Source organism: Ctenopharyngodon idella, chromosome 6 (assembly GCF_019924925.1).
Source record: "Ctenopharyngodon idella isolate HZGC_01 chromosome 6, HZGC01, whole genome shotgun sequence".
Lineage (NCBI taxonomy): Eukaryota > Metazoa > Chordata > Actinopteri > Cypriniformes > Xenocyprididae > Ctenopharyngodon > Ctenopharyngodon idella.
This window is the reverse complement of record NC_067225.1, coordinates 24,889,738-24,904,658: the sequence shown is the minus strand read 5'-3', so window position 1 is coordinate 24,904,658 and position 14,921 is coordinate 24,889,738. Positions and strand designations below refer to the sequence as shown.

Sequence of the window (14,921 nt, the reverse complement as noted above, 5' to 3'; positions counted from 1 at the left end):
CAAAACTTAAGATTTTATAAAACCTGTACATTCTTTCTCAGAAATAAAATATACAAAAGCTGTCACAGGGCGGTACCTTTTCAAAAGGTACACCTTTGTACTTAGAGTGCATATTACTACCTCAAAAGTACATATTGGTACCAAAAGTGTACATATTAGAATTATTTTAAAGAGTACCATCCCAGTGACAGCTTTTGTAGGGTGAAATTTAGGTTGAATGGGACACTTTTTGCCATTGAGATGACTGGGGAAAAGTGTCCCAATCAACCTGAATTCACCCTATGTTTTTTTCTGAGAGTGTATGGTAAACATTTGAACCTCAAACTTTCTCTCTCTTATTCTCTCTGCTTCACTCTCTCTCTCTCTGCTTGACAGAGTGAGCTCAACAATGTAGCCTATGATCCCTTAATTGCCTTTTCATTTCCTCCGCAAAAGAGAATAAGGAAGGCAGTATTAACAGCCTACTGCAGTAACAACATGTCAATCATATTTTCCTTTTCTAATGCCTAGGATCAGAAGAGAATATTAAACTACCCACAATATATACACATTAACAGTTATTTCCAATCATCATTTTACTTTCAATGAGATTATGAGTGCCAGGTATTTTTTGACCGAGTTTGACCTTTCTTTTGTTTTTGTTTTACAAATCACACCTGTATTGTTAATACTTTTTTTGTTCTGTAAAGAAATATTATTGATATTAGATTGGATATCTGTTAGATTAGATATTGATTGATTACATAACACCAGATACTGTATGCTGTCAGTCTTTTATGAAACCACAGTTAAGCATATGTAATCAGAGGGACTTTAATTATGAAATCAATACATTCTTTTATTATAATTATTTATTTCAGACATGATTTTGAATTAATGATATCTGAAAGCATACTGTTGTCCTGATTTAGACCTCCTGTGGAAATTTTCAGTGTGTATGTGTATGTTTGTGTACATTTTGTGCGCCTGTTTGTGAATGTCAGTGAATGTGTGTGAAGATGTTGTAGTGTGAATAACCCTCTCCCCCTCCCATACCCAGAATGCCTTGCAGGCCTGGTTTTCACCACATCAGGATACAGGGCTGCTGGCTTAATTCCGGTATGAAACGGAGCGCTGGTGCACCGCAATGTGTGTGTCATACACATGCACATCCCTCTTCAGACAGATGGACAGGTGCTGTAACGGACACTTGCTTTTGCTCACATATTACATTCGTTAAGCGCAGCCACTCCCAGTGCAACCAATTAATTTCATGTCACACACACAAACTTTATACACACCGATTCACTCTGTGCAGGTAATTACCAGAGCAACATCTCACATAATAGAGTGATGCTTTAGAGTGTAAAATTGTTTAAAAAGGATGTATATCTTGGGATGCCAGCAAGTTCTTCGTAAAGGCCCATTAAAGGTGAATTAGCCAAAGCTAGAGTCCAGCATCTTTTTATTAATGGTTAGGAAGTGCTAGCATGGAGCATTGTTCATGAGCATTGTATTCTAAGATATTTCAAAAGTGATATCACTTTGCAACTTTATTCTGACTTTAATTGAATGTGTATACCCTTAAATTAGAGAATATGTCTCACTGATTTCTAACAATTAAAAAGTGACAATTTGCAAGATCATGAACAAATTTACTGCTATCTATTAACATAGTGCCATATTAAACAACTGTATCAGTGTTTTGATTGTGTAAGTTCATGGCAGTTGGACATAAGAAACATAATATGAAAGTAAGTTAAAAAAATAAAAATAAGGGAGTGTTTTAGTGAGCGAAGGGGACAAGAGTGACTCAAATCTTGAGGTATATTTTTATATACAATGGAATTGGGTGATACTGAATAGTTGTTCCCCAATCTTTATTATGTTAAGCCATAATGGACTTCTATTAAGAATCTGCTGAGATGGCACTGAGCACCTTTAGTATGCTTCAATCAAATAAATGTGTTGGAGGTCAGATTTTGGTAATTTTTAACTCAAAGCTGCCATCTTCTGGCCATTCTGTGCTTTTTAGAATCATGGCGCTTCTCTTGGACCAAGAGAACATGCTTAGCACGCAACCTGACGACTACTTCAGGCCCTATTTTTCAGTGTACTTGCCTGATTAGCATGAATAATGACAAATATAGATATTTATCATCTTATTTTGATGATACTAATTCAATATAGCAAAGATTACGTCACATTAAGTAGCTTTTAAACTTTAGCAAGGTCTGCTTCTAAAACAAATATCTAGATGTTGAAAGTTCCTTGGGGACAAATGCCTACAAGCTTTTCTCCACTATGTGCAGTATGTACAAATGTGTGGTAAGAGATTAAGTGTATGCGTGCATGAGTGTTTTCAGCTTTAAGGGGATGTGCTGGGTAACTGTTGCCCGCTTTGGGTTTCCGGACTGGGTGCCTGCAGACTGTCAGTTCCCCCTCTCCCTCTCCCTTTATCTCTCTCTCCATCACTCCTTTTATCTCCTTATCATACCATACAGGCACTCAGCCAGGATACTGTGGTAACAGCTAAGCTGGCTTCTGCTTCACCATAGTGATCTTGATGGTGAAAACGAGAAAGGCAGAGAAGCTTTTATTGACAGTAACTATGTGTATTTGCTCTGATTTTGATCTGAATGGTTCATTTACCAGCCAAACAAACAAGGTGACAAATGATGGGCTGAATATCCACAAATAAGAGGCCTGTACCAATAGCATTCGCTTGTCTGCATTTGCGGGTGAACGTCAAATCCTCATTGTCCTTGCACACTTAAAATATGTAAATATAAAGCTGTATTTATATTTTGTAAGGTAAAGACAGACTGCTGAGAGCGAAAACATCCTGAACCCCCTGTGCAAAATGATTCTTGTTCCCTGTCTTCTAGTAAACACAGGCCTGAAAAATCATGCCACTTAAAGGGGTCATATAATGCCACTTTTACAAGATGTAAAATAAGTCTCTGATGTCCCCAGAGTGTGCATGTGAAGTTTTAGCTCAAAATACCCCACAGATACATTTTTATAGCATGTTAAATTTGTCACTTTTTGAGGGTGAGCAAAAACGCTCAGTTTTTGTGTGTGTCCCTTTAAATGCAAATGAGCTGCTGCTCCCAAGAAGAGGGCGGAGTTTCACGAACTAGTTATAGCAGCTCCGATTACCTCATGTAGACTCACTGGAAATGTCAGAAACTATTCAGCCTTTTATGTTCAAACCGGAGTCAAACAATGATGGAGAGACTCAAGAAGAAGTGACAACATGTAGAATGCAGCAGGACGTTTCTGAATGGTTAGTTGATGAATTTATGTAGCTGATGTGGAGTTAAGTATCGTAAAGTCATTGATTAGCATATTCTGTCATGATAATCTTATATATCACTCATGTGGGAACTGTTGTAAGATGCTTACAGAGCCAGAGAATATATTCTGCATGAAGATAGAACAGGTATAGTTTAGTTTAATTATGGTTATAACTTATGTTGTCATCTTGCTTTTATGACATGCTATTGCATTTGTGTTACCTGTATTGAAATAACATTGTCTCACAAATTTCCGCCACATAAGAAAAAAAAATCAATGGCACTGACTTATTTTAAGATGTCAGTACAAGTTGCTGTCAGTTAAAACAGCTCAAACATGCATTTTAGTCCAGGACTAGCTTAAGCCTTGTCTGTGAAACCGGGGGTCTATGTCATAATTTTGACTTTTTATCTCATAATTATGATTTACAAAAACATGATTATTTTCTTATGTGGCTAATGGACTTCCATAGAAACAGTCTTTAAACTGCAATACACTAAAGCATGACATTGTGTGTTTGAATGTGTATGTTAGTGAGTGTATGTGAAATATCATATCTGGTTGATAGTCAGCAGATCATAGGCAAAAGGCTATTAATAGATACTGAGAGCGTGTTGGACAGACTGGCATCTCTTTGTGAATATGGCTAAAAGAGGCAGATTCAACAGATTCCCACTCCCCCTGTTCTGCCTCTATAACACACACACTTTCTGTTATTGTTATTGCCATGTGCATGTGAGTTTATTTGTGTACGTTTTGTAACCTATGATGCCATCGCACTGAAATCTTAACACTCTGACTGCAGCTGCTTACAAGAAACCCTTTACATTTTTTTTTTGCCCCCAAACCTAGTGCATCCACAGTTTACTGTTATCCCTTTTAGTCAAAGAGGTGATAAGGATTTATGGCTTAGAATGTGTCAGTGGCAGGATAGTTTTGGTATGGCAGTCGTTCATCTGGAGACTGAACAGAGATTGTGTACAGGTAGAAATGAGCTGAGCATATAAAACAAGGCCTTTGATCAGCCATTTGATACCCGTTTATTCTGGTTCAGCTTGCATTAATTTCAGATGATAAGTGGGAACATTGCTGTGCATAATTTAATTTAATTGTAAGTGCAGCACAATCACAAGGGTCACCTTAGACCCTTTGAACTTTGACCTCTCATCACTGTGAATGATTTTAGCTATAAAGATGATATACAGTCAGCCGGTCATTATCGTAAAATAAACTCTGACAGGTGCGGGCAGCGGGAAATTGGTTGATGGAACAATGGATAATTAGGCTACACTTTATTTCGATAGTCTACTTTGGACATTCTACTAACTATAACTTTGTAACTACATGTCAGCTAACTCTCATTACTTTGTAACTACTTGTCAGCTAACTCTCATTACTTTGCAACTACATGTCAACTAACTCTCATTAGAGTACTAGTAGACTGGGTTAGGATTAGGGTTATGGTTAGTAGATGAAGTTGACATAGTTGCAAAGTTACTTATAGTTTGTAGAATGTCTGTTGAGGGACCATCAAAATAAAATGTTAACAGATATCAAGCCTAGTTAACAGATATTAGGCCTAGTTTCACAGACAGGGTTTATGTTAAGCCAGGATTAGACCTTAGTTCAATTAGGACATTTAAGTAGCTTTTATAAAGGTGCCCTAGGAAAACAACATTACTGGTGTGCATCTTGAGACAAAAAAATGGCACTGACATATTTTAAGATATGTCAGGGCAAGTTGCTTTGAGTTAAAACAGCTCAAACATGCATTTTAGTCTTGGACTAGCTTAAGCCTTGTCTGTGAAACCGGGGGATGATGACTGGTTGACATGTAGTTGCAAAGTTACTTATAGTTAGTACAATGTCTAAAGTGGAATATCGAAGTGTTAGTGAAATTTATATGGTATTTGACAACAGAAAAATTTGGGGGCAAGTATTCTAGAGAGCTGTATAATAAAGTTAAAGTCGCAATAAAAGGACAGATATTTTTTTCCATGACATATATGATATATCCGAGAAAAATTTAGGGACCCTGCATTTTTCTCGGATATATCATAATATTTAATCAGTTGTTGATTGGATGAAGGCAGATCAGCTGAACGCAAACTTGCAGTGGATTGTAAGAAAGGGGGCGGGATTATTGACTAAATTATTGGAGAAGTCTGGCATATGTCAAAAGAGAGAATTTGCTGGAAGATTGAGGTATGACATTTCGATTAAGAATTACAAGGTAAAAAAAAGTAAACATGCACAATAAGTACACAATGTGATCAATAACATGCATTTAGAAAATAGATTTTCATTTAATCATGACTTAAAATAAAGACCATGTTTATTTTTGTCCCATAGTACAACAGTAACTGAAAATTGATAACATACACAGAGAAACTGCTTAAAATTTGGCATCTGACATTTATTTTAAAATAAATGTTTATAAATGTGTTCACATATCATACAATTATCTAAATATCTCAAGTTCAATATAATGGCAGGTTCAGGTTATAAAATTACAAGCCATTATTGAAAGGAAATGCACAGTGCAAGAGTATGATGACATGTCAACATCTACAACAAGGATTTGTCATTTAAAAAATTAGAAATTCTTAGCTCCGCCTTGGTCTTATTTTCATTTCAATGCTCTTAAATGAGTATCTTTCCCCTGTGCGATAGTCAGTCAGGATGTACCAGGTGCCCCAGTAGATGCCATCCGTGATGCCGCTGTAACGCCCGTGGTAGTAGCGTCCATTGAGGTTAGCGGCCAAACAGGAATCAAACCACCAGCCTGCACCATAGTAACGGGCACAGTTACCAGCAGCGTAGCGGTCATGATCTCGGTCGTATGTACTGAAAGCTCTGCCATCATGATTGTACTGTTTGCTATAACTGAATGCATTGCCAGCATCGCCATGGTAATCTCGAGCAGTTAGGCGGAACCTTATGGAGAGAATATCACATATGCATCATAATAAGAAATTGAATTGATTTTCATCTATTTGATACAAATGTTTTATCAGCAGCTTTTGACACTGGATTTTAGATATCATTGGGCCAGATTTACTAACCCTCTTTTGGCATTAAAAAACTACTGTCAGGAATTACTAAAGACACGCAGTGTAAAATTAGTGTTGAAAAGGCGTGGACTGAGTTTTTTTGCAGCTGACCTTATTGCATATGCATTTTTTAGGAGTTTCCCTTTCAGATGCAAAATTTATGGGAGGAGAGTATTTAAATGAACCACACAACGCGATTTACTAATGTTTATGCTAGTCAATTTACTGGTATTTGCGCCATTTATTTAATGCCCAAAAAAAGCATGTCTTAACCCATTTTGTGACATGGCTGCAGTTGTTGCTGCTAGGAGGAGACACCGCAGAGAACAGAGAGTGCGTGATAGAAGGGAGAAAATATTTTCCACTCCTATTAATATCTTGGGAATGCCAGAGGAAGACGTTATCTGTATAACCTATTACATGTAACAAGTTGCGCCTGTGTCGACCTGCACCTGATAAACATCAGCTCTGCTTATTTGCGACCCAATGCTAATTTTCACTGCTTTTGGTAGATTGAGTTGGTCATTATGTAAATGATTTGACTGCGTATGTGTTCTTTAATTTGCGCATCAGCAGTAGATCACGTGCAAAACTTGCCTCTCCCATTGTCGCATTTTGGAACTGCGCTCGCACGCTAATTTGTCCCGTTTAGTAAATCTGGCCCTCTGTCTGTGTGTGCGTATACCTCTGGTTTTCTCCTGCCACTTTAAAAGTGTTATAGTTTGCATGACGTGTCTGTTCGTGCCAGTCTTGGAGAGTGATGCGGAGCGTGTGATGTCCACTTGCGGTTAACGCAGATAGAACTGCGTTCCCTAACCAGTGCTCTGTCTGCGGGGATCCAAATCCATCACGGTACTCCTGCCAGGTTCGGTTAAAGTCAATTTGTCCATCAAACCGGCGCTGGAATACTGTCCATCCCCCACCAGCTGAAACCATGTCACACACAGCCTGGAAAAGACAAATAAAAAAGAAATCACACATGTAGTGCTGCCCCTCAAAAGTATTTGAACACTTAAAGAGTCATCATTCACTCCAAATATGCATGCTTCTTTTTTTTTTTTTTTTTTTGTCCATATAAAAATCAATGCAGTCCAATGTTTTTCAGACCCCAGTGATCTTCAAAATATCTTCTTTTGTGTTCCGCAAAAAGATACATGTTTGTAAATAATAACAAAAATTTTCATTTTGAAGTTTCATTTGTGGGTGAACTATCCCTTTAAATCACACTGGACATGGATTAGGCCTCAAAATATAAATGAAATAGATGTAATGTGATATAAGTGTATTTCATTTTCTGTGGACTTTCTGTGCCTTTAATGTTTGTACCTCTAATGCAGGCCGCTTTGGATCTGGCTGTATGGTGTAGATCCCATTCTCTTTGATTCCCATTTGGTAGATCTCATGACAGTCTTGAGGGTAAAGCCCTGCAGAGGGAGGCACTGCCATACAGACCCAAACAAAACATCTGTGAACATCTGTGCAATAAATGTCCTAGTACTACAACAGGGTGTTTGTTGTGTGTCTGTCTGTCTGTCTGTCTGTCTATCTATCTATCTATCTATCTATCTATGTCTTTAAGTCTACTGTCTGTCTTTCTGTGTGTTTATAGCTCACCTGTAGGAGTCCTTGGTTTGAGGCCATTAGGTTTAGAATGCGTGATACTTTTCAGCAACAGCAGCAAGTCTTTCTCCCCATTTTTGCCCACTACACTTTCTAAGACCGAGAGAGAAAGAGAGTCCCTTAGTCAAAAATTTTTATTTACCATTAAGACAAGAATCAATTAAGACATTTCTATAGTATTCTTATTAGATTTTATATCATGATTCTATATTTGATTCTATATTTTCTTACAGAATTCTAGCATAAAACTTCATACAGAACACACAGTTAAAACAAACAATTCTAATGATTATTCCTAATATTCCTGATGGTTATTTTTCCAATTGGATAAAATGCCCCTGTATGACATTCACTTTCATAAAAAGAAATTTAAGATTAAAAACTCCCTTTGTAATTCCATTTTAATGACCAAATGCAAAGCAATATGATTCAAATAATCAAATAAGATCATAAACTGTTCCAGGTTTAAAAAAAAAAGAAAAAGAAAAAAAGGATTCCTCAAATTAAGTCCTTGAGGGCCACTGCCCTGCAGAGTTTCATTCCAATCATAATCAAACACACCTGAACAAGCTAGTCAAGGTCTTCAGATTTACTAGAAAATTGCAGGTAGGTGAGTTTGATCATGGTTTGAGCTAAGCTTTGCAGGACAGTGACCCTCCAGGGCTGGATTTGAGGAACCCTGTTTTAAAGTATTTGAAGAATATATTATTATTTAATTGATTATTTGCTAGTTGACTATTTACTATTTCAGGATGGTTAGAGTTTGTTGTGGGGTTATACAAAGGTTAGAAAAAGGTTGTCAGAGGGTCAAATAGAGGCTGTCAAGGGTCAGTTTTCTTGCATTCCTAAGAACACCTCTGTTTGCTGAGTGTAAATTGGTTGTTAACTTAATTGAGAGAACAGCAGGAATCAATAAATGATGAAAAGAAAGAGTAGTTAGTCTGTTAAATATATTGGAAGCACACATTAATGTGCTTTATTTAAACTAGTGCTATCATTTAAGAAGGAACTGTAAGTGTTTAGGAGGATGTGAGTGGCATATGTTGTGGAATATAGTAACCAAGTCTGGTGGCCATCTCTCTGAGTCTCTGACTATGGCAGTGGAGGTCACATTCTGTCAGCACTGCTGCCATAAGAGCCAGAAAGGCTACTAGTGAATCAGACCCATCTCCCTGACTCACAGCCACTGATTCATGTTGCAGCATACAGCGCTGCAGCTGGATGAGACGTTCAGATGTATCAGACACCTGCAGGGCATATACAAAGACATAAAAACACAAAGTTATTGTATCTTTGTTCTCAATCTTAACATTGTATGCAAAGTCTCCATATGCTAACACTTTAACTGTAAGTGTCAATATTAACATATATAATAGTATAAAGTAGTTAATGCTGTTTTTTTTTTTTTTAATTCATAAAATATTTTATGACCTTGACCAAAATGACACAGATGCATTTTTTTTTTCTTTTGGGTAAATAAACAAGGTGACTATGAAATATTTAGTACTCTGGGATTCTCTAAGACAGACTGTTAACACTTCCATGGACACAAAAATTGCTAATAGAAACTATTGAAATTATTATTTGATGTGGTAATTAATTTACCATAATTTATCAATTTATTTACAAAGCTGTCTTAAATGCAAAGCATTTAGGGATTTGTATTGAATTTAACCAGTATTAATCGTTATTCAACAGCCACTTACTTAAAACAGGAATGGAATACATATCCTAATATATATTTAACATCACAACACACTGACAAAATTAATATTTTTTATAATACAATATGTTTACGTAAAAATATCAATATTAATAAATATCAGAAAAACTATTTAAATGCAAAATATATTAAATATAGGAAAAATTTTACAATAAGGTTTCATTTATCATTAGTTAGCTACATTAGTTAACATGAACTATACTTCTACAGCATTTTTTTAATAGTTAATATTAATTTATAAACATTTATTAATAATATAAACATTTACTAATTCATTTTTAAAATCAAAATTTGTGTTTAAATTAGTTAATGCTCTATGAACTAACATGAAAAAAACTGCATTTTTATTAACTAACAATAACAAAGATTAACAAATGCTGTAAAAAATATATTGCTTATTGCTGGTTATCCAATGCATTAACCAGTGTTACTAAATGAGACCTTGTAAAGTGTTGCTAAAAATATTTGTACCCAGTAATACGATCTAAAATCTCTCACCAGAGATCATGTTTACGTATAGGTAATGCTTACCTGTGCGTTTTTGCGGTTCTCTGGAGTCTTTCTGAGCCGTGAGTCCTGAGGGTGATGTATTTTAGGGGGTGATGCTGTTGCACTGCAGCTTCCCTCACATTTGCTGTTGGGGGGCCCGGCCACCAGGATGTCCCTCTGACACAGCACACATACACACATCATGTACGCTCCCAGCAAAAACAAGGGCACAACACGCACACACATGCTGCTCAGGAGTCCAAAGAGATAGTATGCACCTGTTCCCTCTCTTTTTCGCTCTCCTACTCCTTTCTACTACTTAATTTCAATAGGATTTTCTCTAGCAACACTCCTGTGTCACTGACTTTTCTTCTCTCTTCAGATCTGATGTTATACGCAGTATCATCTGCAGTCTATCAAGTCCTGCACATTGTCTTTCTTTCTATGTGCTCGTCAGAGTCTCCTTTCCTGTTTTTCTCTTTTATTTGATCTTCTCTCCTCTATCCCTCCCTCTCACTCTCCTGCGCGCTCCCTTCTGTTTGTGAGGCTCTTTTGGCTCAGATTCCTAGATAACTGCGGCTCTTTGCTGTCTGACATGCACCGGTAAACCCACCCCCTAAAACACACACACACACTCGTACCTATACGTTTACACACACATGCAAACGCTCACCGTCTACCTGATTGCATGAATTTTTCCCATCAAATCCATCTAGAATCAACAAATAATCACATACTCTCATACGATCACATTCAAATAGAAAGATAAACATCCTCATCAGGTTTGAACTCGGCCTCTTCACTCTGTGTGTGTCCTGTTTTGGAGTGTGTGTAAAGTTTACTGAGTTTGTTAAGGGTTATAAAAACTTGGAATTCCTCTTTTAACACTCTTATTAAAAGACAGACAGTTGTGCACACTAATATATATATACACACACTCGGGCAGGGAAGGACAAAACTCTTGAATAGGATGACCTCTGCTACACTTTGACCTTTAACCTTTCTCTGTCTGCAAGGGGAAGGTGCTAGACCTATTTTATTGAGAGGTGTTTGCTCTTTGTGTGCGCAACAGGAAGCGGCTATAACAACTGTGTAATTGTAAATGTGCTAACATGCATATTACAGTCAACGCATGACTTACCTGTTCAACTCTTTGGGGTAATGAAGAGATGAAAAGTCACTATGATGGGGGGATTTCTCTTTAAAGTGTAATTCAGTGAGATGCAGCAAAGTAGGGCAGGAGTTAATCATTTGTAATGAAGTTCAGAAGTCTGTGGTCTGTTATTATGGTGGTACACATACAAAAGTTCGGAAGATGTGAATATTGTATATGTGTACACAATCACAACAAAAACCATTATCAGTAGATAGACCGCCATCTAGTGCTGAATGTATGGGATGACGGCCTTTAAGGAGCAAGGAAATGGTTTTGAAAATATTAAAAGTATTTCCTTTTGTTTTGTTTTTAGTAAACTGCGGTGTAACAGAATAATGGTGCATATTTATTCAGGTTTCCCTTTTGCTCAATTTTACCTTGATTAAAAAGGTTAGTTAATTAGTATCTTTACTATAATTATATTATTTAGTTAGTAATTAATATACAATAACTAAAGTTTTATTAGTTATTAATTCATTTGCATCTGGAAAAACATTATGAAGCTTATTGCCATTTATGTGATGGGCAGGGTCACATAAAGGAATAGTTTCTCATTTTCTGACATCCACAACAAAAATCACACACACACACACACACACTAAAAAATGCTGGGTTAAAAACAACCCAAGTTGGGTTGAAAATGGACAAACCCAGCGACTGGGTTGTTTTGACCCAGCAGTTGGGTTAAATGTGCTGGGCAGTTTTATTTAACCCAACTATTGTTTAAAAATTACTATATGGCTGGCTTAAAATGAACACAAAATAGGTTGGAATTAAAAATAAGACAATTACTAGAGGCAACAATAATAATCAAAAGGTGAACATTTATTAATAAGCAATTTAATAAATGTTTATTGTTTAATTATTATTCATTAAACTTATTAATAAATGTTCATTTACTAAACATATTTATAAATGTTAATAGTTGAGTTAAATAAAACTACTCAGCAGGTTGGACAAACATCTAACCCAACCGCTGGGTTAAAACAACCCAGTCACTGGGTTTGTCCATTTTCAACCCAACTTGGGTTGTTTTTAACCCAGCATTTTTAGAGTGCACCTTTTTTTAAACAACCAAGTGATTGAACACCAGTGAATTTAGGATTTGAGAACATGGGTTTATCTATTTATATATTTAGTAACATATCTAAAGACAGTTGAACAATTAACCCAATTTTAATGGTTTTAACAAAGAAGCTGAGTATATAGGCTTATATATTAGAGCACACTGATGTAGGTTTACCAAAATTATTAATATTGCTTGCCTATTTTTGCTTACATATGCTTGGAAATAACAATTGTGATATCCATATTTGTTTATAAATTCCCAGATAAGGGGATTGCATTTATAGATCGTATAGAAAATAATTATATAGATATTCCCTTGATGTGTTTTGTTTATATTAACCAAATCTGTATGCTATATAGTAGGACTAAATGTACTGTGGCAATCACTGAAGTTATGAAGTTAAAAGCTTATGCCAAACTAGGGCCGGAGTTCCCGCAACATTTAGAAAAATGACTCACTTTTAAACAAAACTTTACATTTTTATCATATACTTTTTTTTGTTTTAAATTAATTTAAACTATATGGCTTGTGCTCGTTTATGGTCTCTAAATGTACCAAGCTTTGTCCAGATTGTCAAAATGCCTAGAAAGTTTTACAGTTTATCTCTAATCAGTCATTTTCACCACTTATATTACAACTATGTGCAGATACTCTGGTAAGGAGTTGTCAGACACAATAAAATTCTAGTAACTGGTGCACAACACCTTTGATATAATAGGCTAAACCAATTAAAACTTTAAAAAAAATATGGTGACTTTAATGTGGCGTCAAATGGCATGTCAAATACACTACATTTCATGTCTTTATTTGCGCAAAAATTCAAGTTTCACAAATAGGCACAGAAGAATACAGTGAAGTCACCAGGAACACAAAAGAGAAAAGCAAAAAAAAAGTTTGCCAATACACAGCCACGCGAGGGCGTTTAATGTGTTAGTTGAGAGAATTTAAACTGCTTGTATCTCGAAGGCATTTGGTAAACGTGGACTGTGTAATATAATAACAGAATCTTTACTTTCTATATTTTCATAGCCAGCTCAATGCACGAACTGACTGCATATCCATAAAAAGATTTTCGCTCGCAAAGTAAGTACCCCTACCCAAAATCGCAAGGCATTATGTGGGCAAGATCTTTTTTTTGCTTTCTCGCGCCATGGTTTTGCATTTATTTTATCAGTTTAGCACACTCGCGGAAAGAGCAGCTTCTGCACTTCCCTCACGAATCATTTAAAATCGTAATGTATGACAAACTAACAAGATAATAGCTCCCAAAGTCGTGGAAGAAAACACAACTCCACAAGCGCCTCTGTCGGCTGTGTTGTTGTTTTCAATCACGTCCGCGTATCGCAGTTAAATCTGATGATTCAAAACTCTGAGATGATGCTCGCGTCTCTGAGCTAATATTCTCGCGTTCTCGGAAAAAAAACACATTCGCATTAAGTTTGATAATGTCTGCTGAGGTAGAAGAGTCAGTACCCGCCCCAGCCCCTACTCCAGCAGCAACCAAAGCGAAGAAGGCATCGGGGAATAAGGCAAAACCTGCCGTAAGTGCTTCTCCAGCTAAAAAGAAGAAAAAGAAGAGTAAAGGGCCCGGCAAGTACAGCCAGCTCGTCATTGATGCGATCCGAACCCTGAGCGAGAAAAACGGTTCATCGCTTTTCAAGATATACAATGAAGCGAAGAAAGTGAGCTGGTTTGATCAGCAGAACGGTCGCATGTATCTGCGCTATTCCATCCGCGCGCTCCTGCTCAACGACACGCTCGTGCAGGTAAAGGGACTGGGGGCCAACGGCTCATTCAAGCTCAATAAAAAGAAATTTGAGAAAAAGCCAAAGAAAAGTGCCGCCAAGGCGACCAAGACGGAAAAGCCTGCCAAGTCGGCGTCCAAAAAAGCCGTGACCAAGAAAGTGAGTGCAAAGAAGAGTGCCAAAAAGAGCTCCGTTAAAAAGAAGACCACGAAGAAGAGTAGTGTTAAGAAGGTGACTGCCAAACCGAAGAAAGCAGCTGCAAAAAAGCCAAACGTCGCGGTGAAGAAGACGACCAAGTCAAAGAAATCAAAATAGACTCTTTGAAATTGAAGAATTTTATTTTTGTATATAGCTAGCTTCTTGGCAAGCGAATCCAGAGATATGGGGAAAGGTTTTTTGAAATTCTTTTGGACGTTATTCTTTGAAAATATTTCTTTTGTTGATGTTAGTATGCTGTAATTTGGGGTTTGATGTAGTTCTTTCTAGAAACGGCTCCATAGAGACACACCCACTTTAGTTTCTGTGCTGCAAGACGTCATGCTTTTGTTTGATGTACTAAACAGGATGCAGACTAACTAGAAGACAAGAAACGCTTTGTAAATATAAGTTAGCATTAGAACATTGTTTTTTTTTTTTTTTTTGTATTGCATATGCATTGTTTCTGGACTGCAAAAGCAACATATATGTCCAATAAACCTCTGATTTTTAAATACAAATGACTGCAACCTTCTTGAGGCATGCAATGGTGATGCCTTTTAACTTGTTCATTTAAACGACAGACATAGGA

General features: G+C 36.7%; 2 protein-coding genes across 2 annotated transcripts; one reads left to right on the top strand and one right to left on the bottom strand.

Moving 5' to 3' along the window:
* Positions 1-5,630: 5,630 nt before the first annotated feature.
* On the bottom strand, positions 5,631-10,662 carry si:ch211-157b11.8 (fibroleukin). Its single transcript, XM_051897332.1, has 6 exons — positions 10,207-10,662; positions 9,013-9,199; positions 7,947-8,045; positions 7,659-7,771; positions 7,018-7,280; positions 5,631-6,216 (listed from the first exon to the last, which is right to left on the bottom strand). The coding sequence occupies exons 1-6, from the start codon at positions 10,408-10,410 to the stop codon at positions 5,886-5,888; spliced, it is 1,197 nt and encodes a 398-aa protein (XP_051753292.1). The 5' UTR covers positions 10,411-10,662; the 3' UTR covers positions 5,631-5,885.
* A 3,092-nt stretch (positions 10,663-13,754) lies between these two features.
* LOC127514031 (histone H1.10) lies at positions 13,755-14,850 on the top strand. The gene has a single exon (XM_051896371.1). The coding sequence runs from the start codon at positions 13,835-13,837 to the stop codon at positions 14,447-14,449; it is 615 nt and encodes a 204-aa protein (XP_051752331.1). The 5' UTR covers positions 13,755-13,834; the 3' UTR covers positions 14,450-14,850.
* Positions 14,851-14,921: the final 71 nt, after the last annotated feature.

Excerpts from the sequence above, each read along its gene's own strand:
- LOC127514031 (XM_051896371.1), top strand. The coding sequence starts at position 13,835 with ATGTCTGCTGAGGTAGAAGAGTCAGTACCCGCCCCAGCCCCTACTCCA.
- si:ch211-157b11.8 (XM_051897332.1), bottom strand. The coding sequence starts at position 10,410 with ATGTGTGTGCGTGTTGTGCCCTTGTTTTTGCTGGGAGCGTACATGATG. Across the intron at positions 7,281-7,658 it reads CAAAGCGGCCTGCATTAGAG|GCTGTGTGTGACATGGTTTC; the intron begins GTACAAACATTA and ends TGTCTTTTCCAG. Across the intron at positions 6,217-7,017 it reads GTGGCAGGAGAAAACCAGAG|GTTCCGCCTAACTGCTCGAG; the intron begins GTATACGCACAC and ends TCTCTCCATAAG.